A 27,521-nucleotide genomic window follows, 5' to 3' on the forward strand; every position below is an offset into this window, starting at 1 on the left:
GAAATCTTTATCCTGACAGTACCTCAACTCAACAGCAAAAGAAAAAGAAAAAGAAAAAAAAAGAATAGCATAATATTAAATTTAAAAATGTACTAGGAGCGTAATTTTTCTTTATGACTTCTGCTGTTGTGAAAAATTAAGTAGGCTGCTTGTTGAATTTGAGAAGACCATAAAAGGATGCTTTCAAGGGTATGGTTAATATTTGAGTGTGTTGCGGTTTGTTATATGAACTCAAGAAGTTTCACAAGATTTTTGTAGCGTAAAAACAATGTGGACTTTCATTTTAATACTTACCCCCTTCTTCTAAGAGGGGCGTTCTTGATTCTGCCTGTGGAGAGCAGCAATTGCCTCAGTCCAGAGTAACCAGACTCCGGTTTTGGTCGAGGAAGAAAGCGGAGACGTCACATGGAGAGATGCACCCAGCAGTAGCTGCTTCACCACTAATCACTGAACACTAACATAACCAGCTACTTCAAGCTAACACAGCTTGACACATACCTCGCATTGGATTTACCATTTATCCGGAATATTGCATTTTTAAAGCAAAACGCACGATTCACAGACCATGCAGGGAGGGAAATAACTTTACTGGCACACACATTTATCGTGGCCTCTTCCTGCATCCTACTCGCAGACTGTTTTGGCTAGCGTCGGGCTAGCCAGCTGGCTAGCTAGCTACTGAGATCGCTAGGTGTAGTTAGCTAGCTAGCGAGCTGTGGTTACTTGCGTCATGGATGAACTGGTGGTGGAAGTGAGGGGAACAAGTGGGGCCTTCTATAAGGTAAGTTTATCACTTTCGTTGAGATTTATCTCCACTAACCCACATAAGTGAGGCTAACTGATATGAAATTGTATCGCCATGATAACATTAGCCGAGAGATAACCAGGCTGTTGAACCGGGCCTTGCGCTTTTGTCCAGCCTCTACCGGGACGCGATGCCCAAAATCTGTCAACAAAGCTGGCGATAAGCTGCCCCGAAACCCCCCTGCTTTAACCTCCACTATATCTACTATCATGGGTCTCGTTTGAATGAACAGGCTGCTTTATTTTTGCGATGCTGAGCCTAAACAGTTGATGTAATGGTCACGTTATTACTTTGACGTGCCCATATTTCAGGTGTGAGGAGTTGGTTTAACGAGTGTTGACGTTTGTAAGTTAAATTGTGAACTTTTGCAGTTTAACAGTAGAGGATAACAGCTACAAATACAGGAGATGTAGTCAAAGTGTGTCCCCAGTGGGCAGGCTTTTTTTCTTTCATCTGAGCTGGATATTTGAGTCAATTAGAGGCAGGGTCAACAAGTGAGGTGGTCACTGAGTGGGTTTATTCCTCTCATATCTTTAATACAATTACAACAAAATAGAGACACAAGGTTAGTTTTTTCTTTTACAATTTAAGGAACTCACAACCTGTCATTCATTTGTTTGGCAGACATCATGTCTGTGCTGATCCTTTTACCTGTCCTAAAAATGTCGAACACGCCTGCAGCATTAATTTGCCCGATTTGTCCCATTTTTCAGTCAGATACAGTCAACTAGCACAAGAGTGTAGGCATGAGCATTGAGCAAGCTTCCTGAGCTGTGGCACCTTAATTTACATTAAGTTGTGACTTCCTTCACTGGAGCTATTCCTTGAAGAACAACAAACTTTGCTATAGAAACATAAGAAAAGTAGTTTCCCACACCCGAAACGTTTCACACTGGAACTATTGAATCAGGTCAATATTTTGGGGGTATTTTATTTGAAATTCTGTACAAAATGAGTTATTCTTATCAGGTGCACTAATTCAATCCTTGTATTGGTGAAACATTGGCTCTGAAAGCTAGATTAGATACTTGTGAGTTAAAAAGTGCTGATGGACATGCTCATATCTACACAGGTGTAGTGCCACCCTATGGGAAACACTTTAACACACTATCTTCTGTCCTATTTTTTTTTTCTTTTTTTTTTTTTGGTCCAACATGAAGTGGAATTCCTCACTAATCCACAGCTAGGCCTGTCACGATAACAAATTTTGCTAGACGATAATTTTCCAAAATATTATTGCCGATTAACAATATTTTTTTCAATATTATTTTGTTTGGGTTTTTTTCAATTTTTTCATTGATGCAATTATGATAAATGGGATAATAAAGTGAGTACACCATATCAAAAGCAAGAAACTTTAATTTCTTAAGAGTATTCAACTGTAATTAAAAAGTCAAGATCTTTTTAATAAAATGAATTAAACAAAAAATATAATAAATTTAACAAACAAGAAAGAGAAAAAAAAAACAATGAAAATGAAATGGACTCTATTTTAGAAAAAAATACATGTCAATGAAAATAATTAATACTAATCAAAAACAATAAAACATAGACCCCGTTTCTAAAGAAAAAACGAAACTCCCAAAAAGAAAAACCAACAAAAAAAAAACTATAGCCTAAATAAAAGGGAGTTTATACAGTTCCTGAATTGTTTGTAACATGTACTTTTTCCCAGTCAATCCGTACCGTCTGTCAAACATTTTTAACATTTCTGGCTTTCAACCGTATTGAAGGGCTGCATTTCTTTGGCAATGTAGCTGTCTTTCAGCGCCCACCATTTGGGGCTTTTATTTCTATTTGCTTTGCCGACCAAAAGCCTCAGTAAGAGCGGATTGTCAAAGAACAAGGCTTCGCTGCACCTCTCCTTCTTCTTCTTTGTCGTCGCCACCATTTTCAAACAAATATGACATATCAGCTCGTTGGTGTTCATGAGCTCACACTTTGTTCATTCTGATAAAAAACAAAATATTCCCACACTGGGACTGTGGCAGGCGGCTTAAGAACCGTATCTTTCGTGCCATCACTCATATTAGCGTGTGTTTCCTCCTTAGGTCTCAGCACGCTCGCTTCAGCTCTCTGCGTGTGTACACGCGAGCAGCTCCGTCTTCACCCCAAAGATCGCATTTTTGACAGATCCTCACTCCGCTATAAATCTGCTAAATCCGCTATAGAACCTATGCACCCTGATGTTAGGAAAGATAGACGTAGTGAGCCATCTTCTCATTCAGCCTTTGGTGGAAAGAGAGGAGGAAAACAAAAATGCACGCACGTGTCAGTTTATCGAGGCTGGCAAACTTACCTGGGACGTTTTTATTTATCGTTCGGTTAATTGATTTATTGATTATCTTGACAGGCCTATCCACAGCTGAGTTTTGCTGTTAAATTTTAAGTCATTTCTTTGTTTTTGTAGATTTAGTCACCTAACTGCAGGTATGGGTTTATAATCTCATTAAATAATGATACAGTCAGGTTAAAATGTTTCTTTCATTTTTTTTTACAAAGTTAGAAAAGTCCTGAAGTTACCAAAACTTATTTCTCTGTCTTATCCTCACAGTGCAGAATAGACATTGTTAAATTCACACTGGTGTCGGACCAGGTCATCATCAGTTTCTAATTTTTTGAGTCTGCATCAGACCCCATTGCAGAATCAGATTGGTGCAGTCCTAATGAAGAACAGCATGTGTACCTGTAGACAGACGGTAGACAGAAATAAGGAACATATTGAAAGTGATAAACAGGAAATCAAACAAATTGTTGTTAAGAAAAAATTGGATAGTTGACATGTGTCACGTGTTATTTGTCAGACCATTTCTCAGATTGGACAAAAGTTCAGATGAATCTTCAGGGAGCTGTGACTTTAACTCTGCTGTCGGATGGGAGTCTTAATGAACAGCACAGTTTTCTCTCTGTTTACAGAGACTGCAGAGATTTCATACACTAGACCTGAGAGTTGCAGAGTTAGATAACTTGTCTTCATTTCACATCTGAGTGTGCGTCTGTCTGTTCTACTTCTAGATATCTGCACTGTCTCTGGATATCTGCACCCTCACATCTTGGTTAAAGCATGCCAGCAAGTTACTAAAAGGCTCCGTCGTGTTTTAAAAGAATAAATATTGATAACTAAACGAGAAAAACTTGTTATTTCCAGAATTAGTTAATGAGGCAGAGAAAGGGGGAGGTAAACATTCCTGATTACAGGCTGTAGTCATCTGGTCATGGGTATAGTTTTCAGAAAGAGAGATGTCTGAAGTTCCAGCTGCAATAAAAATGTATAAAGTTAGTCTCTTTATTCCTGAATGCTTGAAAGTTCATAATTCTGTCAGAAAGCAAGAGAAGAATTTAAAAAACGAGCCTCCATCTTCTTCAGGCATCATTGATCCATGAGAAGGATAACACTTCACATCCTGATGGAAGAGGAAATGTGATATCAATGCTGGAAACATTAGTCACTTATGATAACAAGTTAAGATGTCTGGATTAGGGCTGCAACGATTAGTCGACATAATCGACTACGTCGACAAAAAAAATTCATCGACGCAAATTTTAATAGTCGACGCGTCGTATTATTGTTTTTATTGTTGTTGTCACATGGTGAAATCAAATACCAGGGGGTAATACTCATTTGTAACTTCAGTTCACACCATGAGGTGCTGTGTTATTGGATACCTTTATGGGAAAAGATCACTAAGTTCATACGTGAGGAATATTGATGAGGAAAAATCTCCACTTCCAGAGAGAGCTGTGTGCTGACGGAGGCTCTGACAGAGCCTGTCAGCTCCCGGAGTTTAGCGTCTGAAAACGTGATCTAGAGAGTCTCCCTCTGTTACCAACAGTTTTTCAGGATCTAAGCGACAAACTAGTGTAAAAAATTCCCCTAACTTTTGAAAAGAGAAGAAATTTATTACTCTCAAGCTCACACTGCAGCGGTAACACTCAGCGGGGAGGAGGAGGGGCGGAGTGTGCATGAGCGAAGTGGAAGTAGCGTATGTAGAGAAACGAAACTTAACGCGTTGTCATGGAGAGTTGGGGGAGAGTCAGATGGGATCATACAGAGAGCAAAGCCCCAATGAGCAAATAAACATTAGAAAACAAGCCCAAAGTCACTGATAAGCGGTCTGTCCAACACTGCGTACAACAACTTAATTTCCTTGTAACCTGCTTCATTCAGTTTGAGATTTAGCCTATTTATTTTTTGTATAGCCTAGTACTTATATTTTTTCACGTCATCATGAATGAAATAAAGACAAACAAACTAACAAACGTGACACAGGGCTGACCAATCAGAGGTGAGAACCTAACTCTGGGTAAATGCAGTAAAAATGCAAAACACAGGTTGAATTATAAAGGTCTGCACCTTTTAAAGGCCAAATTAGGTTGAAACTCAAAATAATCATGATTAATCGACTAATCGAAAAAATAATTGATAGATTAGTCGACACTAAAAATAATCGTTAGTTGCAGCCCTAGTCTGGATCCAGATCTCAGCTGTGATACTGGAACTCTGATCAGCATCTTTTAGCTAATGTTCGTGATTTAGGCAGATTTAGCCATTAAAGGTCAAGCACATTAAAGCTGTTAAGTTAATTATTTTTCACATGAGTTCTCTTTTAAGTGTAATGTTTTAATTTCAATCAGAAGAATTATGCCAAAAAATTAGTCAGTATCGTATCAAATCATAAAGGTGTGGCATCACCCAGCAATGATACTTGTACAGGACTGTTAGGCTAACGTTAGCAACCCTGTTGCCAAAATGATAGAAGTGCTGAAGTAGTTTTAACAAGAATGGAAAAACAGCTCAACAGCAACTTACAATATGCAGTAGGATTGTTTTTGTCATCGGCGTGGAACAGATATCAGTCCACCTTATTACGTAATTCTGAGTCAGCTGTTTTGAAAGAATATTTTTGTGATGGTGGATTGTAACTTCTGTTGAGAGTTGTATACAGTCTGGGGTTTTAATTAGAGATAGACCAATACAGATTTTTTCGGGCCGATACAGATACCAATTATTTGTGTTCAAGGAGGCCGAAAACTGATATTTGAAGTCGATATTCAAGTCAAAAGTCAAAGTGAAAATATTGGTGTCAACATTTTAAACAGTACCAACTCCTGCACTTAACTTTATTCAAATACCTTAAAGCATGAGTTTATTAAACAGCTCCCAGGCTCAGCAGCATGTTTTATAAAGTTAAATGAAAACCAGGGCTGAATGCTTTTGGAAAATAATCAAATTGCGATTTTTTTAAACCAATATTGCAAATGCGATTAAGCGTGCGATTTTGGGGGGGGGGGGGGGGGAGGGGGGGGGGGGCATTTATCTTCTGCATTGTGCACGTAACACAAGTTTCAAGACATTTTATGGTATGACTGACCAACTAAAGATACTGTTAGCATTTGAACAAGTCATTTTTGCATTTCTTAATTGAAAAGGAAAAAGAAACACTGGGAAATTTTACTGACCTCCAGTTGTCAGTAGGAGTAACAAACCATACAGAAAAATGGGACCTAGGGGTATGGCTCTACTATCTACTAGATGGATCTTTGTAGCTCACAGGGTTTTTTTTGCCAGAAAAAAACAGCATTTTGACTTTTTGGTTTTTAAGGGAGAACAAGTACAAGTTACATTATCCCCTCCAAGTCTGTGTACATGAAACTTTTTTTTTTCTAATTGCAGCCTTTGTGATTTGAAAATTGCATTCTGTTTCATTGCGATGTCGGTTTAAAATCGATTAATTGTTCAGCCCTAATGAAAACTTGAAAAAATAAATAGCTAAAAATTTCTACAGTAAATAAAGTTTTCCAAAGATTTCAATGTAACTGCAATAGCTGTAATAACTGCTCTGCTGATTGGCTGTTTCCCAAGCCGTGGCTAACCAATCAGATGGTACTATGGGTGGGACAGTGCTGGGGACTGAGAAGTGACTGCAGACGGAGGAGTGGCTGCATCAGAGCCGCTACAACACTGTTTTAAATTTGTTTATCGGCCATCAGATAAAAAAAAGGCTGGTGCCGATATGCCTCAAAATGCCAAATATTTGCCCCGATAATTGGTCAATCCCTAGTTTTAATAAGCTAAGCTAAGGCAGCTATATCCTTTGCAATACCGAAAAATCATCATTAACCTCTTTCCATCTTTCTGAAACCTTTTCATATTGTGAGCATCAGTAGATATTTGTGTTATCGACGGCTGCTTTGTGCCACTGGTTGCTCAGCACTTGTTTTTGAGCTGTGGCCTGTTCATGTTTAGTGATGTGACTGGGCTCAAGTGTTGAAACAGACTGATAGTTTTACCTTTGGGAGCTGAAACTCTTAGGTTTGTTCTGCTGTGTAGACGTTTGACTCTTTTTCTGTGTAGTTTTTACTTCGCTGCAATATGTTCTACATTAATAACTTTAGTCCTCATTTTTAACTGATGTTCAGAATCGTAGAGCAGCCATCATGAGTATGATCAAATATTTATGTCACTGTCACACCTTTCTGAATTATCTGTGCTTCACATGATCTCAGCTCTCCATGTGACTGCAACGCCATCTTTTCTCTTTTTGACTGTTTTTGATTTTTTTTTTTTTTTTTTTGAGGCTGATGAAAGTGAAGTGAGAGACAGACCTGAGTCTCTGGCGTGATGTAGCAAGACGCAATGTTGAGAAAAAGTAACATGAAAAGGAGCAACACAAAAACAACTGCTCTCTGTGACATTTGAGCTTTTGTTACTAAAAAAGAAGTTTATACATAAAACTAATGTCTTATTCTGGTAAAAACAAACCAAACCACAAAACCGGTTTCTTTCACTGTGTCCTCTGTAGCAGGACTGGAAAGAGTGATTGACACTTAGCAGCATTTGTTCAAAGGCAGAGACAAGAAGAAGACGTTGAAAGTATCGATTAGACAACAAGAGTTTTCTTGGAGTTAGGCCTGTCATGATAACCAATAAATTGATTAACCGAACGATAAATAAAAACCTTGGTAAGTTTGCCAGCCTCAATAAACTGACACGTGCATGCATGTTTGTTTTCCTCCTCTCTTTCGACCAAAGAGGCTGAATGAGAAGATGGCTCACTACGTCTATCTTTCCTAACATCCGGGTGCATAGGTTCTATAGCAGATTTAGCGGATTTATAGCAGAGTGAGCATCTGTCAAAAATGCGATCTTTGGGGTGAAGACGGGGCTGCTCACGCGTACACACGGAGAGAGCTGAAGCGAGTGTCCTGAGGGGTTAGGAGGAAACACACGCTAATATGAGTGATGGTACGAAAGATACGGTTCTTAAGCCGCCTGCCACAGTCCCAGTGTGGGAATATTTTGTTTTTTATCAGAATGAACAAAGTGTGAGCTCATGAACACCAACGAGCTGATATGTTGCATTTGTTTGAAAATAGTGGCGACGAAGAAGAAGGGGAGGTGCAGTGGAGCCTTGTTCTTTGACAAACCGCTCTTACTGAGGCTTTTGATCTGCAAAGTAAATAGAAAATAAAAGCGCCAAATGGTGGGCGCTGAAAGACAGATACATTGCCAAAGAAATGCAGCCCTTCAATACGGTTGAAAGCCAGAAATGTTAAAAATGTTTGACAGACAGTACGGATTGACTGGGAAAAAGTACATGTTACAAACAATTCAGGAACTGTATAAACTCACTTTTATTTAGGCTATAGTTTTTATTGTTGGTTTTTTTTTTTTGGAGTTTAGTTTTTTCTTTAGAGACAGGGTCTATGTTTTATTCTTTTTGATTAGTATTAATTATTTTCATTGACATGTATTTTTTTCTAAAATAGAGTCCATTTCATTTTCATTGTTTTTTTTTCTCTTTCTTGTTTGTTAAATTTATTATATTTTTTGTTTAATTTATTTTATTATTTTATTTAAAAGATCCTGACCTTTTAATTACAGTTAAATACTCTTAAGAAATTAAAGTTTCTTGCTTTTGATATGGTGTACTCACTTTATTATCCCATTTATCATAATTACATCAATGAAAAATTGGAAAAAAAAAATAATAATAATATTGACAAAAAATATTGTTTATCGGCAATAATGTTTTGGAAAATTATCATCTAGCAAAATTTGTTATTGTGACAGGCCTACTTGTAGTTTTTCATCAGTCAGAATTGACAATACGCAAATTTAAGAAAAGACAGTTGAAAGTTCGCTGAAGGTCTGATCAAAGTCTACAGACAGTTGCTTTATATTTTAGAACATGTGCCTTGGAGACAGAGAGAGCCAGCAGGAGCATTGATCCAGTCTATACTGTAAACAGTCACACAAACGTTTGCTGTATGTCACATAGGGTCGGGGAAATTTCCAAACTTGTTGGAACTGAACGTGTTGTGTAACATCAGATATATATTTCACTAAAAGTCAGACCCTGAGGATTCGTGTTTAAAAAATGTAACCTGAAAGTTACTCTAAAACACAAAGTATGTTTCAGACTGCAGCATGCATGGCTAGATTAAAATCGACTTTCTGGAAGAAGGATACAGTTTGTGCTGATTCATTGCTAACTGCTTGGGGCTCGGGTTGATGTGACATTAAAAAAAAAAGTCAGATTTTTACACCTGATGCCTGTATAAAGCTGTTTTGACTGTTATTTTTGCCACATCTCACCTTTTCTTTTTTCCACTTTGTGATCCTTGTAGGCCTTTATCAAGGATGTTCAAGACGGATCAGTCACTGTTGCTTTTGAAAATAAGTGAGTACATAACAAAATCAAACACAGTGTAAAGCTTTCTCAAGCTAATGATAAAATTCATTCATGATATTCTGAATATGTGTATTTCTCTGTCACAGCTGGCAACCAGAACGTCAGATCCCATTCCAGGATGTGCGTTTTCCTCCTCCAACAGGGTTCTGCAAGGAGATAAACGAGAGCGATGAGGTGGAGGTGAGACTGACTTTTAGTTGAGAAATGCATCTAAAAAAAGGGGTAGCTAAAAAAGAAAAAGAAAAACATGATTCACTGGAAAGTATGGAAACAAGTTAGGTTTGAAATAAAATCCTTTTGTTTCTAAACTGGCATTAAACTGGTTTGTATATGTCTATATTTTGACATATTAGGCTGATAAAGTTAAAAAATTACAAAAAAATTATCACAAATTACCTTATGGTTTGTTTTGAAGCATACTGAAACACAAGCTCTGTTTTTAAAGTGGATATAAAGTAATTGAAACACAGCGCAACGAGGGACCTGGTTTCATGTTTTCAAAACCAGAAAAATGAACTTTTAACTTTATCACACTACGATCAAGTCTCGTGGGTCCCAGGACGTATGTTTTCAGGCTAACAAACTCAGTCAGCTGCTGCTGTGGGGAAGCCATCATCCTTCTCCTCCTCTGCTCAAAGCTTCCCTGGTATCAAACTCTGTGGGGAGTTCACGCACCTCACAGAGGGTAGTAAATGCAAATGATACTACGAGACAGAGAAGACTGAACATCTTTCCATCAAACTAATGTAATACAGTTTGTTAGTTTTGTTTGTAAGGAGATGTTTGTTTTCCAGTAGCATAAATCGGATATTACATGAAATCTCGGCATGAACTTTAATGAGCTTAAATGTCATTAAACTACTGATGGCACATGTCTAAACATAGAATAGAATAGAATAGAATAGAATAGAATAGAATAGAATATTCTTTATTGATCTCCCTCTGGGGAAATTTTTTTGTCACAGCAGCCCAACAAAAAAGTGCAGTAATGCAATAAAAATAAAAATAATACGATAATGGAATATAAAATTAGAAATTTGAAGAAATTAAAAAGAAATATAAGAAATATAGAAAAGTAGAAAAGTATTACTATTTACATATTTATAAAGGAGCGAGAAAGTACTGGAACACAACATCATATCAAGAGATGAACATACTTGGATACTTTTCAGAGGTTGCATATTTCAGTATTTTTAAATCTTTTTTCTCTGCTGCTCTTGCGAAATGTTCAAACAGTCTGAGATACTGGATTCCTGATTTTCTTGAGCTTTAGGCCAAAATCTTCAAAAATAGAGAGGCAGGATTGAAAATATATGTCGTTACATCCAATAAATATAAAAGTTGTTAAACCTGATCTATTTGATCACTTATTGTCTGAACTCAGCAGTGTTGTGGTTGAATCACCAAACCTCAAGTCCAAGGGAAGTCTTGAGTCATCAGTCTAATAAAAGGTGATTGAGCGTGCTAACACAACAACTCAATCAACAGTCTGAGTAACTTTATCATCTCAGTTACTTTTCTGTCTGCGTCCTAGACAGATGTCTGCTAAAGTTTGAGCTCATCTCTGTTTTCTCTTCATCATTTCTTTGACATATCTAACATGTTGCTCTCGAATGTCCTGTACCTATATAAAAATGTAACTGAATAAGCTGTACCAATGTTTTATAGATCATAATATGGTACTGGTAGCTTTCCTGACAGCTCTTTTTGAGATTTGTCCAGCTGTGCAGATTTGACTTTGTGTGTGTCTTTGTTGTCAGGTGTACTCCAGGGCCAATGACAAGGAGCCATGTGGATGGTGGCTGGCCAAGGTTCGCATGGTCAAAGGAGAGGTAGGGTCCAGACTGTCCTCTTAATCTAAGTTACAGTGACGGATGGTAGTCCTATAGAAAAAGCAGCTACACACGACTTGAAAAGCCCCGGTTCTCCGATCAATTTGTTCTGATTGATTCTTCTCATTTTCCATTACATCAGAGCACATCAAAGTAAGCACTGTGCATTTTTCACCTACCTGTAACTGTCCATGCAACTGCACTGCTTTCTAAACATCAATTGCTGAGTGCTGGAGCAGGTGTAGAGAGATTTTTTTTTCATTTAGGTGGCTAAACCAGGATGAGGACAGTATCCACACAGACAGATTAATATAGAAAACAGAAATATGTGCATGTATATTGTCTACTTTTTTAACCAACGACTAGAATATGTATCTTAATTTTTGCTCGTTCATGGCTGTTTTTGGATCGGCCTGTTAGTGTGTTACCACAGCAGGGAGTTGTTGTTCTTCAGCCCTGCTATTTTAGAGTTTGCAGGCTGAAAGTTTGACATCCAGCTATGCTCAGAGAACTAAATGAGGATTTAATCTAACAAGGAAACTGAAGAATAATTTCAGCCTAACAGTTTGGTCTTCTGCCTGTTTGTCCACGTGGTCCTTAGTCCAGCAGCAGAAAACACACTCAGGTGGTGCTGGTGTTGTAAAAATATGGAGATACTATTGTGCAAGTATTGCTTGTCTGTGCATTGACTTTCACCCAGTCTGTTTGCTTTCTAAAGGTTTATCTCTACCTGGTAAAAAAATAGATATACATATGTTTGAGCACATTCCTAACACTAGATTACCTAATGCTTATCATTTATTAACATCTGTTGTGAGCCAGCCTGGGAAAAAATAGTGAAATCGCAACAGAAATTAGTCGACAAAGATTCAGTTGAGTTATTTTGAGAGACATCGGACTAGATCATAAGGATTTTAACATCTGGCATAAATGATAGAAGGTTTTGTTGACCATATTTTTCTTATCCTGTCACTATTGTGCATATTTTGCTTTAACCGTGAGAAACCCATTTCTGAAATGACTCTTCTTCCTCTGTTTGCAGTTCTATGTAATCGAGTATGCTGCATGTGACGCCACATTAAACGAGATTGTGACGCTGGAGCGGTTACGGCCTGTCAACCCAAACAAACCATCCAACAAAAACACCTTCATCAAGATCAGACTGGACGTACCTGAGGATCTACGGCAGATGTATGTTTGTCACACACACACACACACACACTCTCTCTCACACACACACACACACAGAGTACATTCAGCAAATACACCAAAACTAATGTAACACTTGATGGCTGCACTTCTGCTGCTCAGAATTTCTGCTTGCAAGAGAAAAAGTGATGAATTCCAGTTTTTCAGGCACTTACATGTGTACTGACAGTTATTACTTTAACTTCTGAGCTAATCCTTAGGATGTGGGAATGCAAAACCAATAGGTCAAGAAATAAAAGCTTTAGTTTGAGATTTTGCCTGCAAAATTAACCTAACTGTGGTTTAAGGTCATTGTCAGATTGACTCAGATTATGATCCGAACCTGCTCATTTTCAAAATCATAGATTTGGGTGTGCACTAACAGAAATGTTAGTGGTAACGACGGAATTATGTTGTGATTAAATGTTTTGTGTTTCTCTGCATTGAAAGGTGCTCAAAGGAGTCGGCACACAAAGACTTCAAGAAGGCTGTGGGAGCGTTCAGTGTCACCTACGACTCCGAGAAAAAGCAGCTGGTCATTTTGGTACGTACATTTTTTCTCTTATTTGAAGAATGTGAATCCTAAACCTCCAGTGGTCACGTCCTATAGATAACCTCTGATTGTAACGTTTGTCTGAGTTCAGTCCTCTGTGTGAGTGAAGCTTTGGTCTTTCTCGTAGTCGGTGAACGAGGTCACGACAAAGAGGGCCAATATGTTGAGTGACATGCACTTCAGAAGCCTTCGCACCAAACTGTCTTTAATGCTGAGGAACGAAGAGGCCAGCAGACAACTGGAGGTAATGATATTGTTTGTGTGTGTGATGCCATGATTTTGCACCGTTAGATATTAAACAGATTAGATCGACTGTGTTTCCACACCTGCTTCCTCTGTCGTAGCAGTGGTGACGTTTTTAACATTAGCTCCTGTGTTCCTTGGTGTCACAGAGCTCCAGACAGCTGGCGTCGCGCTTTCACGAGCAGTTTGTGGTCCGGGATGACTTGATGGGTCTGGCGATTGGGACTCACGGGGCCAATATTCAGCAAGCGAGAAAAGTCCCTGGAGTGACCAACATCGACCTGGATGAAGAAACGTGCACCTTTCACATCTACGGAGAGGTACAGTGACCAAAACTGACGTCTGTGTTTAGGATCCTTCAGTTTCAGGTTTGGTTAAGCTCCAGGGCTGTATGCATGACAAGTCACTAGTGGGAAACAGACTATTTGAACTAACGACGAAAAAAAATGATTAGTGGTATATATGAGTCGGGGTTAGGGTTAGGTTAGCTGTTCATCTCCATTTCTCCAGCTGAGAAATGTTTTTTCTCAATCTTCTCTCAGTCACGTTACTGCTCGCCAGGTTTATTGCTGTTGGAAGGCATGCGCAGTTGGACTTTGTCTGATGGGGTTTCCCAGGAGGTTCCCCTTAATTATGATGTAATCTGCACCTGCGTTTCTTTCATGGTGTAATTACTTAACTGGGCAATTATTTGCAGTCGTGCATGCGGCTAACACTGCAGCCAAACGGGCCGTTCCATAACACAATGTCGGGACTAACGGTCCCGTTTGTTAAATGACTGAACATTCATACAGGCCCAGATTGTTACTGTTGGCTCTCTCTTTTGTTCTAGTTGTAACTCAGAATTTTTCTGATGGGTATTTATTCTCAGTTGCATAAACTACTCTGGTTGTTTTCTCTTACCCTGGTCTTCACTGCAGTACATCAGGAAGTGGTCTTCGCACTCTTAAAACGAGAGGAAGAAGTCTTCTGTGCACTGTGGTCAAGCAGCATTCAATCTGTGCTTTCTCTGTGTTGAAAAATAACAACACTTCTGGGCTTTCGAGTTGTTCACTTCACTTTAAAAACTCTCAGACAGCTGAAAGGGCAAAAGTAATTTTCTCTTTGTTATAATGGAAGTAAAATACCAGTGGATGTTCTTAGAGAGTTTGAGCTGCCACCTACAAGTTCAGCTTCCAGCAGCAGCTAATCAGACTGATGTCAGCAGGCACCGGGTCACAAAGGCCAGCAGAGAGCTATTTTGGAGTGCGCTAACCAACTGATTTATTATACTCGGTCAGGGAGGTTAACCACAGCGCGTGCCAAGTGGGTGGTAACTAACTCCAGGCTAATCAGCATCATTGAAGACTCAGGTCAAAGGGACGTCCTCAAGTCAGCGTGTTGTGACCAGTCCTTCAGGTGCTGGATGAGCAACTGTTAATATTGTTAGCTGAAAATGGAGATTCAGATTTCAGACTAACCAAAATGGCTATTCAGACTCAACAATTAATGACAATAAAACAACAGCCATTGCACGCAGCCCTACTGTGTACGTTGATGTATGTGTAAGCAAAACTTTTAGATTTAATAACAGGAATGTGTTTTGTTTTATTTTGTCCCAGGACCAGGATGCTGTCCGCATGGCCAGGAGCTTCTTGGAGTTCTCTGAGGACGTCATTAAAGTTCCCCGCAACTTAGTAGGTGAGGCTGTGGCTCATTAGACAGGAGGAGAACTTTCACTGGATTTGTTAAAGAATTAGTGACACTATTAGACTTTTAAGCCCCAGCATCCTCTGACTGAATGTGGTTTACTCCTATAGGAAAGGTGATCGGCAAAAACGGCAAACTGATCCAGGAGGTTGTTGACAAATCTGGGGTGGTGCGTGTCCGGATTGAGCCGGAGAGCGACAAGAAGCCCTTGGCAGCAGCGGCGGCAGCAGCAGCTGCAGCAGCAGTGGACGAGGTCAGTGTGAGAAAAGAGCAAAGCCTCTTCCTAAATAACCCCTCAGCACAGAGCTCAGAGCTGAAGGTTGACCCTTAGGAAGCTGGATTCACTGAAAAATGAATACTGCTTAAATTACTTGTTTGTTCCTCTCACAGGGAATGGTGCCATTTGTATTTGTGGGGACCAAGGAGAGCATCTCAAACGCCACCGTTCTACTGGACTATCACCTCAACTACCTTAAGGTGAGTGCACTCAGGACTCCTTTAAATGTTTGGGACATTTATTGTTTAGAAATATTAAAGCAGCTCACTTGAACACAAAATAAGTTACTTTAGAAAAGGAAACTGAAAATGGTTTTCCAGCTAAGGTCTGACTCTAACTTATTTACCTCTCTCTTCCAGGAGGTGGATCAGCTGCGTCTGGAGCGCCTTCAGATTGACGAGCAGCTGAGGCAGATAGGAGGAGGAGGGGGAGGAGGAGGAGGTGGAGGAGGAGGGGGGACAGGGCCACGTAACCCCAAAGACAAAACCTTTGTGTTTGACAACGGCATGGGGCTTGGGATCGGAAGAGGAGCTGGAGGAGGAAAGCCCTACGCAGGAGGAGGACGAGGAGGTCGAGGGAGGAGAGGAGGCGGCGGTGCAGTTTTTGCCTCAGGTTTGATACAAGAGAGACAGGTTGATGAATGAAGATAAAAAGAATAGGAACAAAAGAACTCGCAGAATAATTCATGAATAATAAATACTCCTCTGATTAACATCAAAATCATCTGGCCTAACTGGTGTGTGTGTGAGTGTGTGTGTGTATACTTAGCTGTGTGACATGAAGGACTTGGTTAACGGATTAAACTCAGATTATCTTCACACACAATTAAAGGCACAGCTTATTTCTTTATTTTATGGCACAGTGGCTCCACAGGATGTTATTTTAGGATTTTTCCGCTAAAATTTAAATAGTAAGCTAGTACAAGGTCATATTTATCTGAAATTAATTCTGGAAACTAAATCTGTTAAATCTCCTCCGACCTCCAGGCACCAACTCGGAGGCATCAAACGCTTCAGAGACGGAGTCAGACCACAGAGAGGAGCTCAGTGATTGGTCGCTGGCCCCGACCGAGGAGCTGATGACGGGAGGTGGGACCCTTCCTCGACGAACAGATGGGAGAAAGAGAGCAGGCGGCGGTGGAGGGCCTCGTGGAAGAGGAGGCAGAGGAAGAGGAGGGTATAAAGGTTGGTAGTAGTTCATTCACTGGGTATCATCATAACATATTTTCAGGAATAACACTCTCTAATACTGATTGAAGATACTGGTTCAAGAATTCACATGGGATATTATTTAATCAAGTCTGGGGCTCCATACATCTTTAGCTTCATCAGATCAGCTGTGTGTTGCTCTAAAGCTTGGTTTATGCTTGACGCGTCCGTGAGATTGGCGCGTCTTCATGCGGACCTCACGGACATCATTTTAGCAACCTTGCCCTCTGAAGCAGTCCTTTTTGAAAGGAAAACTACATCGCACACCTCCAAAAATGTGTGGCTGAACTAGAACTAGTGGTGTCTAAAGTATATAAAACACCAAATCGTCACACAGAGATCACCGTGATAACTGTGTGATTAACAATCCCTGGTGTGAAATTGTGCCCAAATTCAGTAGAGAAGAGAAATTGGCAAAAAAATAAAATTGAAAACAGTGCAAACAACTTCTTCTTCTCTATTTTAGCACTGTCAGGGTGTCGGCGGGGTCTTAAAAAGTATTAAAAGTTGATAAATCAATTGTGGGGAAATCAAGGCCCTTAAAAAGTATTAAAAAGTCTTAATTACGTTTTTTTGAGGTAATAAACTTCATTGGTGTTCAAGCTTTGACTCCAAAAGTTTCCATGAATATTTCTTTTCCTCCTTGCAACTATCCGCTGATTGTGCTGTTAAACATTCAGCCAGTGAAGTTGGCTATTGGAGCTTAGCAAATGGACATGCAGGATTTTACACAACACACCATGCAAGTCCATCTAGATCGCCTCAGAGCCGCCTACTTACTTGTCATCAATGACGTGCCGATGGTGGACACAAGAAGCCGATGGAAAGCAAATTACACAGTCTCAGGGAAATTTCCTAAATTTTGATAATGATGAAACAAGTTCTTTTTTTTAGCCTTGATTAGTTTCTGTTACTTGTTGTATGGGAACAAGAATGGGAGTGTCAATAAATCTGCCAGTAGTTTAATTTATTCTTTCAAGCTTTATTCCTTCACAGCTTACCTCATTTCTATTTAAATTTAAACCACACCTGCTAAAGATGAGTTGCTACCAACAGCTTAAAATTGCGATGAGGTCTTAAAACTTTTTGAAAAGTTTTTTTTAAAAAGTCTTAAAAAGGTATTGAAATTAACCTCTGGGTTCCAGCGTATACCCTGACTGTGGTAGATGTATGTTTACAATACACCGCCCCCTGCAGTTTGGGAACTGATGCCACGCGGAGTATTAAAAAGTATTGAAGCTACACACATACCCTCATCCTAGTTTCATGCCTCTTGTTATCGTGTGTCATGTTTGTGCAGAACGCATAATAACTTAACTGAGCGGCTGCCACTCCCTCACAAGAGGTGGAGAATGAAGAGCAATGATTTGAAATGTCAGCAAACTAAAACATGTGGCTTGTGTGGGAAGAACACAGCTGATACAACCAGAAACCGTTACATGGGACAGTTTTATTAACTATTAATTAATTAACAGAGTTTCAGCTACACCTCGGCATCTAGAGAGATTCAGTTTAGTTTAGACCAGTTGATTCATACGGAGGTGTTAATGTGGCATTTTTTCTTTGTTTGCCTTGTTTGTAAGTAAACGGTAAATAAACTTTAAAATCAGATGACTTCTATAACCATTTGACTTGACTAGAGTTGGTGAAAAGATTTCAGCAGTCAAGTTAAAAGGAAAGACTAAAAACTCACTCTATGAGGTGTAATAAGGTGTGAGGTCTGTGGATCAAGACTCAGGACTTCTCCGTCTGTCCTCAGGTGACGACATGCAGTGGGGCGACCTGAGATCTCGTCATGTAAGGGACCCCAAACCAAGAGCGCAGGAAGAATCACTACAGGTAAAACCCACAGACAAACTCATATAAACCCTTAACAGGGATCTGGGTTTTATTTTTGTTCATTTCTGTTTATGACTGCAAGTTTGAAATCCTGTCTGACAGTAAATATTTATAATCTCTAAAATCACCTTTGGATGATTGGGGTAATCAGCCAAACAGCTTTCTAAAGCTGGAAATTGTCTGTTAGAGCATTAAAGTGATACTCTGGGATGGAACAAGTTGGGTCCTATCACAAGGTTTAGGGCAGAAATTACCCCTACAGCAGTGTTTTTGTGCAGCAGAAGCCCAGAGCGCGAAACACCCCCTCCCTGCTCCTCTGCCGGTTTCCTCTGCACTCAGACGGGGCCATATTTTACTTGACCAAAAAAACAAATAAACGGACTCCTTCTGAAAAAGTCTGATATGGGTCTGCATTCACGCTTTATTTAGGGAATTTTCAGCGCGTTACTTTCACACAAAAACACCGCTAAATAAGGCTCTAGTTCTCATCGTGTCTCTTCGTCCTGGCAGACTACCTGCGTTTGTTTATATCTGGCACGCCGCGCGCGGACTGATACACTAAGCGGCGAGCGCATCGTAGCCTTTTACGACACGATGAGAACTAGAGCCTTATTTAGCTGTGTTTTTGTGTGAAAGTAACGCGCTGAAAATTCTCTAAATAAAGCGTTTCGGTGGGAGTCCGTTTATTTGTGTTTTTGGTCAAGTAAAATATGGCCCCGTCTGAGTGCAGAGGAAACCGGCAGAGGAGCAGGGAGGGGGTGTTAGGTGTGAGCGCCCTGGGCTTCTGCTGCACAAAAACACTGCTGTAGGGGTAATTTCTGTCCTAAACCTTGTGATAGGACCCAACTTGTTCCATCCCGGAGTATCACTTTAAGTGAATACTTCTATTACTTAAAAAAAACAACCAGCTTTAACAATTCAACCACCAGGAGTTTTCTTCAGGCACTTTAAAAGCTTCCCAATCATCAGTGTTCGTACATTAAGTCATAAAACCAGCTCGTAGCTGTGTGGCATGACATCAGACTGTGCTTCGTCTCCACAGATCTGTGTGGACGGTAACAACGAGCGCAGCGTGCAGCACTCCTCAGGAGGGCGAGGAGGAGGTCCTTCCTCGTCCCAGGGTGGCCTCAGCGGCGGCAGTGACGGCCCGACTCGCCATCACCATCCCAGACCCATCAGAGACCGAGGCATGAAGAAGGAGAAACAGGACGCCCCTCCGCTGGTGAACGGCGTTTCGTAGGAGCATCATTGGAGGACCCTCTCACTTAGACACACACTCAGAAATACACACACATGATCAACCTGTCATAAACCATTGTAGAGTCTAGTCCACCTGGCTTTTTCCTTCTCTGTTTTTATCAAATACACAGTTACACATATTTCATCAGCCTGGGAGAGTTTGCCGTTGTGAAGTCGTAGACCAGGGTTGATCTCGTGTCTGCTGGTCTGCTCTGTTGAGTCCTGAGTGTACTGTTCTGGTGTCTACTTGACTGGAGTGGTTTCTACCATGCTTCTCCGGAGTGACGGTTTAAAAAAAGAGCACTTTTTTGTACAAAAGGAAAAGAAAAAGGAGTGGACTACAGCTCATCGCTCACAGAAGCATAACCCTGATCTTTTTCCTCTACCATCGAAATGCAAACATTGTTTACTTGTTTTATATTACTGCCCTGTTTGAAACTTCTCTTCAAATGAAATAAATCTAACGAATCCAGGAATTCATAGTGTGTCAGGAAACAAGAAACCAGGTGTGGGGATGCAGGATAGAAAGTGTTCGCCCCTCTCCTTCCTGCAGCACAGTTTGAGTGTGTTTGCTGCAGATGTTTGCTACTCTAACAAAGTGTAACCCAACAGAAAGCTCATTTAGCAACTTTCAGGTGCTTTCCAGAAAGACTTTCATGATTCATTCCAAAAGTGCGGAGCCGCTTTGGGGACATGAAGGAAAAATTAAGGTGTATCCTGAGAAAGTTTCACTTTTGATTACGTGGTGTGTTTCTGAAGATAAACCTTCATTTGTTTCCCCTCCCTGTCCCCTGGGAGCTCTGTGAAAAAGCCTTTTTTTCTACCAGAAGCTGTAGATGTGTTTTGGTGTCACCCAGATAGTTTCTTTTTGAGTTAAACAGAGCCTTCAGACTAACAGAAGATATTCTCTGACAGCACTTAGTTTTCTTTCCTTTTCTTGAGTAGTTATTGGAAACCTGATCACCTTGCTGCAAGTTGAGCAAATAAAAATTGCCTTCTGGGATCAAGAAAGTAGAGATGAGGTGAAATGTCCTTGTTTCACAGAAAAACACACATGGGGATGTAAGGGTGATGTAATTTATGAAAAAAAAAAACTGTAACTCCTTCAGTGATGTCTGTGTTTTGTTTGCCGTTTATGAGATGATGATTTCTTTCAGACTTCCCAACAGCGAGACCAAGCATGATTTCAAGAACAAGAACACACGAGATGAGTGAATGGGAAACATAAATCTGAGGCACTTTGATGCACATTTGAAAAGCCTTAACAGGAGCAAAGATGCTTCAAATTACAGGCTTCAAGTCATCACCTGGCTTTCCTTTAAATCATCATTACGTCATGTGATCAGGCATCCCCAAACCTCAGCCTTCAGTGTGTGAGGAGCAGCAGTCTCCTGAGGAGCTGATAGGACAGAATATGGCCCCAAATATCTCCACCGAGCTGACAGAGGTATTTCCTGTACGACGTCTCTGGACGATCAAACAAAAAGACGATGGCTTCGTTTTCATTCATTTACTTCTATTTCCTGATTTTAGGGCTTTATCCAGACTCAAACTTGGGAGTTTGATTTCATGCATTGAAAAACTTTGAAATACTCTGAAATACTGTTAACTGCTGCAGAACTCATGGAATAGCTGTTGTATAACAAATACTCAACAGATTGGCTTTGATACATACAGAAATCCAACAGTGGGATGAGAAATAGATACAAGATGAGAGTAGGTACTGTAAATCTCATGTAGCCATGATGAAGGAGTTTTAGTTTCATTTTCGACGGTTAGAAGCGTGGATTAAAAGCTGTAAATTCACTTTGGTGTACAGTCATATATAATAAACTGTTCTGAATAAAATCTTTGTTGTACATAGAATCAAAGCTGTTGTGTTACATATATTGCAATGATACACAGTATGTTTGTAGAAAACTGCAGGACTCTCTCCCCTCTTTAATTCAGGGAGGTTTGTGCTTCATTATATCTCATTACAATGGATGGACATCCTTAAACAGACTGATTTTCATATTTCAAAGAGCGTGCGTGATGAGCTATGAGCTGGAATATACCACACAGCGTATGTTAGATGAGGGCTGTAGGATTAAAGTAGCATCATCATAAACGAATACATTAGATTTTATTTACCTTGTGGAAACTTTGATACTTTTCAGTTCCATGTGGATTTATAAAAATCTGTTTGGATATTTCTAAAAGAATGATTTCATTAGTCTTAACATCATTCCTCCTAATTTCCAACTTTCCCAGGTGAGCTCGGCTGAGTTCCCCCTAAGTTTACCTTTAAAGCATTCACACAGCATTGTTGTGTCTCTTTGGCTCCGTATCATAAAGACTGCGGCAGAAGACAGTCTCAGACTTTCAGATATAAAAGTGTTACCTTTAAAACACTTTATCAGATCGGTTATGGAATTACCCTGTGAAACTACATCCTGTAGTACATCCCTACATTCTGCCTGAGTTAACTCTGTAAAACTGTCCAAGGCAAACCCATTGAAACCACAGTCCCATCCAGAAATGTCTTCAGCCTTCTTATGAACAGCAGACTGAGAGCCAGTGTCATGGAGCTGCTTTTGGTTTCTAACATCCCAAAATAAATCTTTGTGCCTTGGATTTATGGACCTCAGATTCCATTTTCCCACTTTTAAAAAAGTACCTGACTGCTCACAGATGATGGAGTAATATGAGGAGGAAAAAACAGCTGTTTTCTTTTGTTTGTTTTGGTTTTGACTATTTCAATCAAACATTGTTATTTGCTGCATGTTTGAATTAGTTTGACTCATTTCTAAGAGGCACTGTGGTGTGGGATAACATGGATATTTTAAATGATTTATTTCATTTCAAAGTTGCAGTCCCGCTGTCTGTTTTTTACCTGTAGCTATGCCTCATATTTAAGCTCTGTGGTTGATAAACAACAAAACAGCTGACAAAGTAAGATAGGGAAATAGCTGAGGACATGAGAGCGTTGGCTTCAAGCCCTGACCTGCAGGTGTTTACAGTCTTTGTTTGGGGAGTTCTCCACTTAGAATAAGCCACTTCATTAATATTTTGTTTGGAAAATTCCGGACTGGCAGCATCATGAACATTTGTTAGTCGTCCTTTCTTTCTTTCTTTGGAGAGTGTTTGTGAGTTTGAGACTTACTCTGGTGTTAATGAAAATCATGGAGGTCAGTGGAAAAATGCACTGATAGAAAAACAAAAACAAAATGAGTATCCTCTGAACAAGCTTTGTTTTTTTATGAGATGTGCTCATCATCACACTGGTCATCTGCGCTGCATCCATAGAGTTTAGTCCAAACTCAAAGTAGCAGTAATCTCAGTTTTGAAACACGCAAAAAATCATCACGCCGAACAACTCTTGAACTTAACCCCTATCTTTATTCTGCTCCTAAAAGTCTATGTGTATCATATGAGAAAAAGACTAAGGAGACTGATACCGTTCTCACATCTGGTCTGTAAATCTCAATCTGGAGTCTGATGATGGAACAGGGACACAGCAGGTCTGGCTGAGTCTCAACTTTGTCTCCTTCACTTCTGGAGCTCATGACTACAACAAAGAAGTAGTGACAATTTAAAAAAAATTCCCAAAAGTCTAAGTTTTAAATGAAAAATGTCTGATTTTAATTTTATTTTTTCCGGCCTATTCTTCTGATAAAAGAAATTTCACTTGTCCTGATCCTTTTTCATACATTTTTCCCTTAAATGTTTTTTTTTTTTTTTTTATCATTATCATTATTATTAGTAGTAGTAATAATGACTGGAAACAACCTGATGTTTAACAGAGGTTTAATTTGATGTCACTAACATCATCCTGTCTTAATAACTTCAGCCTCATGTTTCCAGTGCTAAGCTACTCAAGCTAACAACTTGTTGTTGCACAGGTCTTCTTCTGGATAACACCCTGACACGATCAATCTTTTTCTGAGTTCTTCAAGAAAAAGAAATACATTACTGATCAGCCCTTTATTATTAATACATTAAAACTTTCTGAGAGAGTCAGACAAAAAGATAAAGAAACTGTGCTTCAAACTCACTACAAAAACTGAAATCTAAGAAACTGTTTGTATTTTTAGAAGAAATTGTCTTTTTAGACTAAATATGAGTAACATTTACCTGACTTGTTCCAAAAAATGTCTTATTTTAAGATACTGAAAGACAAAAATGCATTTTTATTTCTTTAAGATTTTCAGATCTTTACTGATCTTTGTTATTAACCCTACCTTTTCCATGTTCTGCTACAGAGCACTGACAGTGTGTTTGAGTTAAATTTGGAAGATATGGCTGCAGACAATTAGTGATGGTATCCTGATCTCCTCTTTATTTGCTTTGTCTTTGGTCTTGTCCCCCTGTTTAGTTAAGGGATCAAATTGTTGGAAAAGCTGAACCTGTTTTTTTTTTTTTTTTTAACCTAACAGCTACAGTAGTGACACCATAAGCAAAGTTTATCATAAAGATCAGTAGCCTGACTCAACAGATAGTAATTAAAGAAGGAGTATGATGCACTGACATATTTTAAACGTGGGTATAAAGTAACAAAGCTGGATTTTCAAACTCAACAGATTTTCAAACCTCTGCATATTCATATGTTTTAGAAATCTCTGAATCTGTCTGTAAACTGATGAAAAATGGTCTATTTTAGAAATAGCATTAGAGCTCCACCTGACTCGCTGAAAAAATGGGGTCATCATATTATGAACCCTGTTTGAACATGTTGGGGGAGTGGGCCTCAAACACCAAGGTCTGCCAATAGCTCTGCCTCCAGTAGGCTTCCAGAGGGCTGGCCAATCAGATGCAAGGGGGTTTGTGGACATGGAGCCTTAAAGCATTAGCAGCTAATATAAAGAATTTTAGATGGAGAGTGAAATAAAAGTTTTCTCAAATTCCCTTGAGAGAAAAATATGGATTTTCTAAAGCCTCTAAGGGGGGAACTAGAGAGACAGTATAAAGCTACAAAAAGGCAGACTACCCCTCTTTAAGTATATTCAATGTTATAGTTTGTAGTTTCCTGTGAAACATCTCAGTGCACAGATTCTGTAAATGAGTCAGGAGAAAAAGATGAAAATGAAAAAGTTAAATTTCTGAACTGTTGACGTAGCCAGGCTGAACTGTTTTCCCTGATTAGCTTCTTTGTATGCTAAATGAGGCTACGAGGGTTTTAGCTTAGTTTGACTGAGATATGAGAAAGCATCAGTTGTGTCATCTGGCTCTGTTTCTTTAAAAATAAAGAACACACGTGCCATCTTCCGTCTAGTACACAATTTTATTGCTTTTGAATAGACACTAACAGTGAGTCCAATAACCTCTGCGAATGATGATTCAGGGTTGATTTTTCCTTTAGGTTTCAGTCACCAGAAACTACATTCGTTTGTTTTCCCTGAAACCTTTGCTTAATTTTTATTTTTTTTACTGCAGTGATAGCGAATTTCTAAACATACCCGACAGCCTCTCACCCTGCTTGTTGGTGTATGTTGCTGTGCCTCTGAACACCAGATAGGAAAGGTTAAACTTGTGGCTTTGAACAAACTAAATGTAAAAGACTGTTTTGTTTTGTTTTTCTTAACTAACTAAACTTGTTAGTGAGGGGCTTGTCCTGTTGTGTGAAATGAATGTAAACAGTTGGGAACATTGGAGAAGTTGTGATGAGAACACAGATCCAGGTTTAACATTTTACTGAAGAGGCTCCTTTACTGACTGATTGTGAAATAATTAAAACATCCTGCTGTTTTCCTGTCGCTGTTGCTCATGGAAACCAACTTTAGACTATCTTTAGATACGTGGAGAACAAATAAACAGCGTCTTCATCAAGTATGTAGCCCTTGGAAACACTTCAAACAACATAATGAAGACACATTGGAGTAATTTTTAAAGACAGCTTTAATCCTTTAGAGATACCGAACCAAAGTTTAAGAAAACAAGCTGCATGTAAACAATAAGTCCTCAGACTGTGTTCACTTTTAGTCACTGCTGAGGAAATTAAAGATAAAAATGAGTTCTGTCGCCCTGGCGTGTTTGTTGTGTTGGCATGCCATTATCCTCAATGCAATAGTCTGTCATCAGCCCACTGAAATAAAACCAAAACATGAGTTGTTTGGTACGTCATAAACTGCGCTGGCACTGAAAACCTACAAAGTTTGGTTGTGAAAGAGTAATGTTGCTTTAAAATTGTGAAATACTGAGAACTTATGAAACTTTTGAAACAAACACTGATGATGTTTATTGTGTATTACGTTAACTGTTTAATGAGCTAATGCTATGACGTTTTCACACAGTACGTTCTCCATGAATGTGTCTTCTGTGATCTTGATAAGGCCCTTGATCAGAGCTTTGTGTCATCAAATAACTCTAACTTTTCAAAGTGAGATGAAATAAGTGAAACATTTTAGCTCTCTGAGAATTCAATGTCGCAACCTTTCAAAAAAGGACATTTTACATCATTTTACAACATTAGTGATGGTTTCACAGCTGTTTATTCCTTTTCTCATGACATGTTTATATATTTTGGGCTATTTTCAGCAAATGATGGAGTTATTATGGCTTATCTGGGGTATGAATTTCTGTGTATAGTGTCTAAACTTTTCCCATGTTCCAGTGAAGGTTGTTGAAGGGACCTGGTAATCATTTGTCAACATTTGGCCTGGACTGGTCGAATTGTATTACGTCATTCCTTAATTGATTGTCATTGTTTTGTTTACTGTGTCTTCCACAGGGCCTGGTTTTGACTAGAAATGCTGTAAACATGGACAAATACTGTGTACTTTTGAAAAAAAAAAAAAAGTTGGGGTTTGGCTCAGGTGGTAGAGCAGGCGCCCCATGTATGGAGGCTACAGTCCCTTTGCACTGGTCGTACGGTGGCTTCCCTGTCGCGGCATGATCTGATGCATGTCATCCCTCCTCTTTCTCTCTGTGTGTTTTTTGCTCTGTAAAGGCAAACACTCCCAGAATAACCTTAAAATGAGAGGGCAGAAATTCATTTGTGAAATCCCAGTGAAGCTCAGAACAGCTCTCAAATGAATGTTTCTCTCTGCTCTCACATCGCCTTTAGTCCAGCTGAGGTTGTACCGTTCTTCATGTGGGACCAACGTAACGTGACCCCAAACTTTTCTTGTCGTTGCGATCCAGTGCACAGGAAATGTCAGCAGACATTTATTTACATCCTGTATATAACGCTGTCAGATACTAACTCGACTCTGTTGTGAAGACGCTCAGCAGGAGAGTGCCAAAAGGTGAAGAGTACCTGTAGATACTCAGAGCAGGGTAGTTAAAAGGTGGAGACTTTGTGTGCACTTTGGGGCTTTTCTGTTTCCTTTTGTTTATACTACTAGCATTTACAATGTTTGGGTTGACATGTCTGGTTATAGTGCAATATATTTTGTATGCAAGCAGTTTCAATAAATAAAGGTCGATCTTCCTTTGTGAGCCCTGTTTGTTTTCATTTTACGATTTTATATATATATATATATATATATATATATATATATATATATATATATATATATATATATATATATATATATATATATATATATATATATATAAATAAATATACTTGTAAAAGGTATTGTTTTTTTCATGCACACAATGGCTCCTCAGGCCACACTGTTCTCTAATCTTGATTTAAGTTGGCTTTAAATTCAGCATTAACCCATGCTCAGGGTAGATATTTAAGTGCTAGTCCTGGCTTTATACTTAATACTTTGTAAACTCTGTAACTGGTCTGTCTTTAACTGCTTCTTAACAAAGGGGTAGCCTGATTATCTTAGGCTCTATATGGTCTTCTTGGTACGCTTGTAGTAACTTGATATCATTTATTGCTAGAAAAAAATCTGTTTTTCCTCACACTGCTGTTTTAAGAGACTTTTACCTCAGCCCCTGTCAGAAACACTTTGTATCGCTACTGTCTCTTTAAGGCCCCCTGGTCCACAAACCCCCTTCCTCTTGATTGGCCCAGC

General features: G+C 39.3%; 1 protein-coding gene across 1 annotated transcript; it reads left to right on the forward strand.

Moving 5' to 3' along the window:
• The first annotated feature begins 320 nt into the window (after positions 1-320).
• On the forward strand, positions 321-26,964 carry fmr1 (fragile X messenger ribonucleoprotein 1). The gene is made up of 15 exons (XM_074673793.1): positions 321-781; positions 9,437-9,489; positions 9,588-9,681; positions 11,262-11,333; positions 12,376-12,524; positions 12,972-13,065; positions 13,202-13,318; positions 13,467-13,637; positions 14,919-14,997; positions 15,117-15,259; positions 15,397-15,483; positions 15,643-15,895; positions 16,270-16,467; positions 18,251-18,330; positions 19,373-26,964. The coding sequence occupies exons 1-15, from the start codon at positions 731-733 to the stop codon at positions 19,568-19,570; spliced, it is 1,839 nt and encodes a 612-aa protein (XP_074529894.1). The 5' UTR covers positions 321-730; the 3' UTR covers positions 19,571-26,964.
• The last annotated feature ends 557 nt before the right edge of the window (positions 26,965-27,521 follow it).

This window comes from Halichoeres trimaculatus, unplaced genomic scaffold (genome assembly GCF_033239565.1).
Source record: "Halichoeres trimaculatus isolate MK-OKI-2021-1 unplaced genomic scaffold, fHalTri1.1 fHalTri1_scaffold_7, whole genome shotgun sequence".
NCBI classification, from domain to species: domain Eukaryota; kingdom Metazoa; phylum Chordata; class Actinopteri; order Labriformes; family Labridae; genus Halichoeres; species Halichoeres trimaculatus.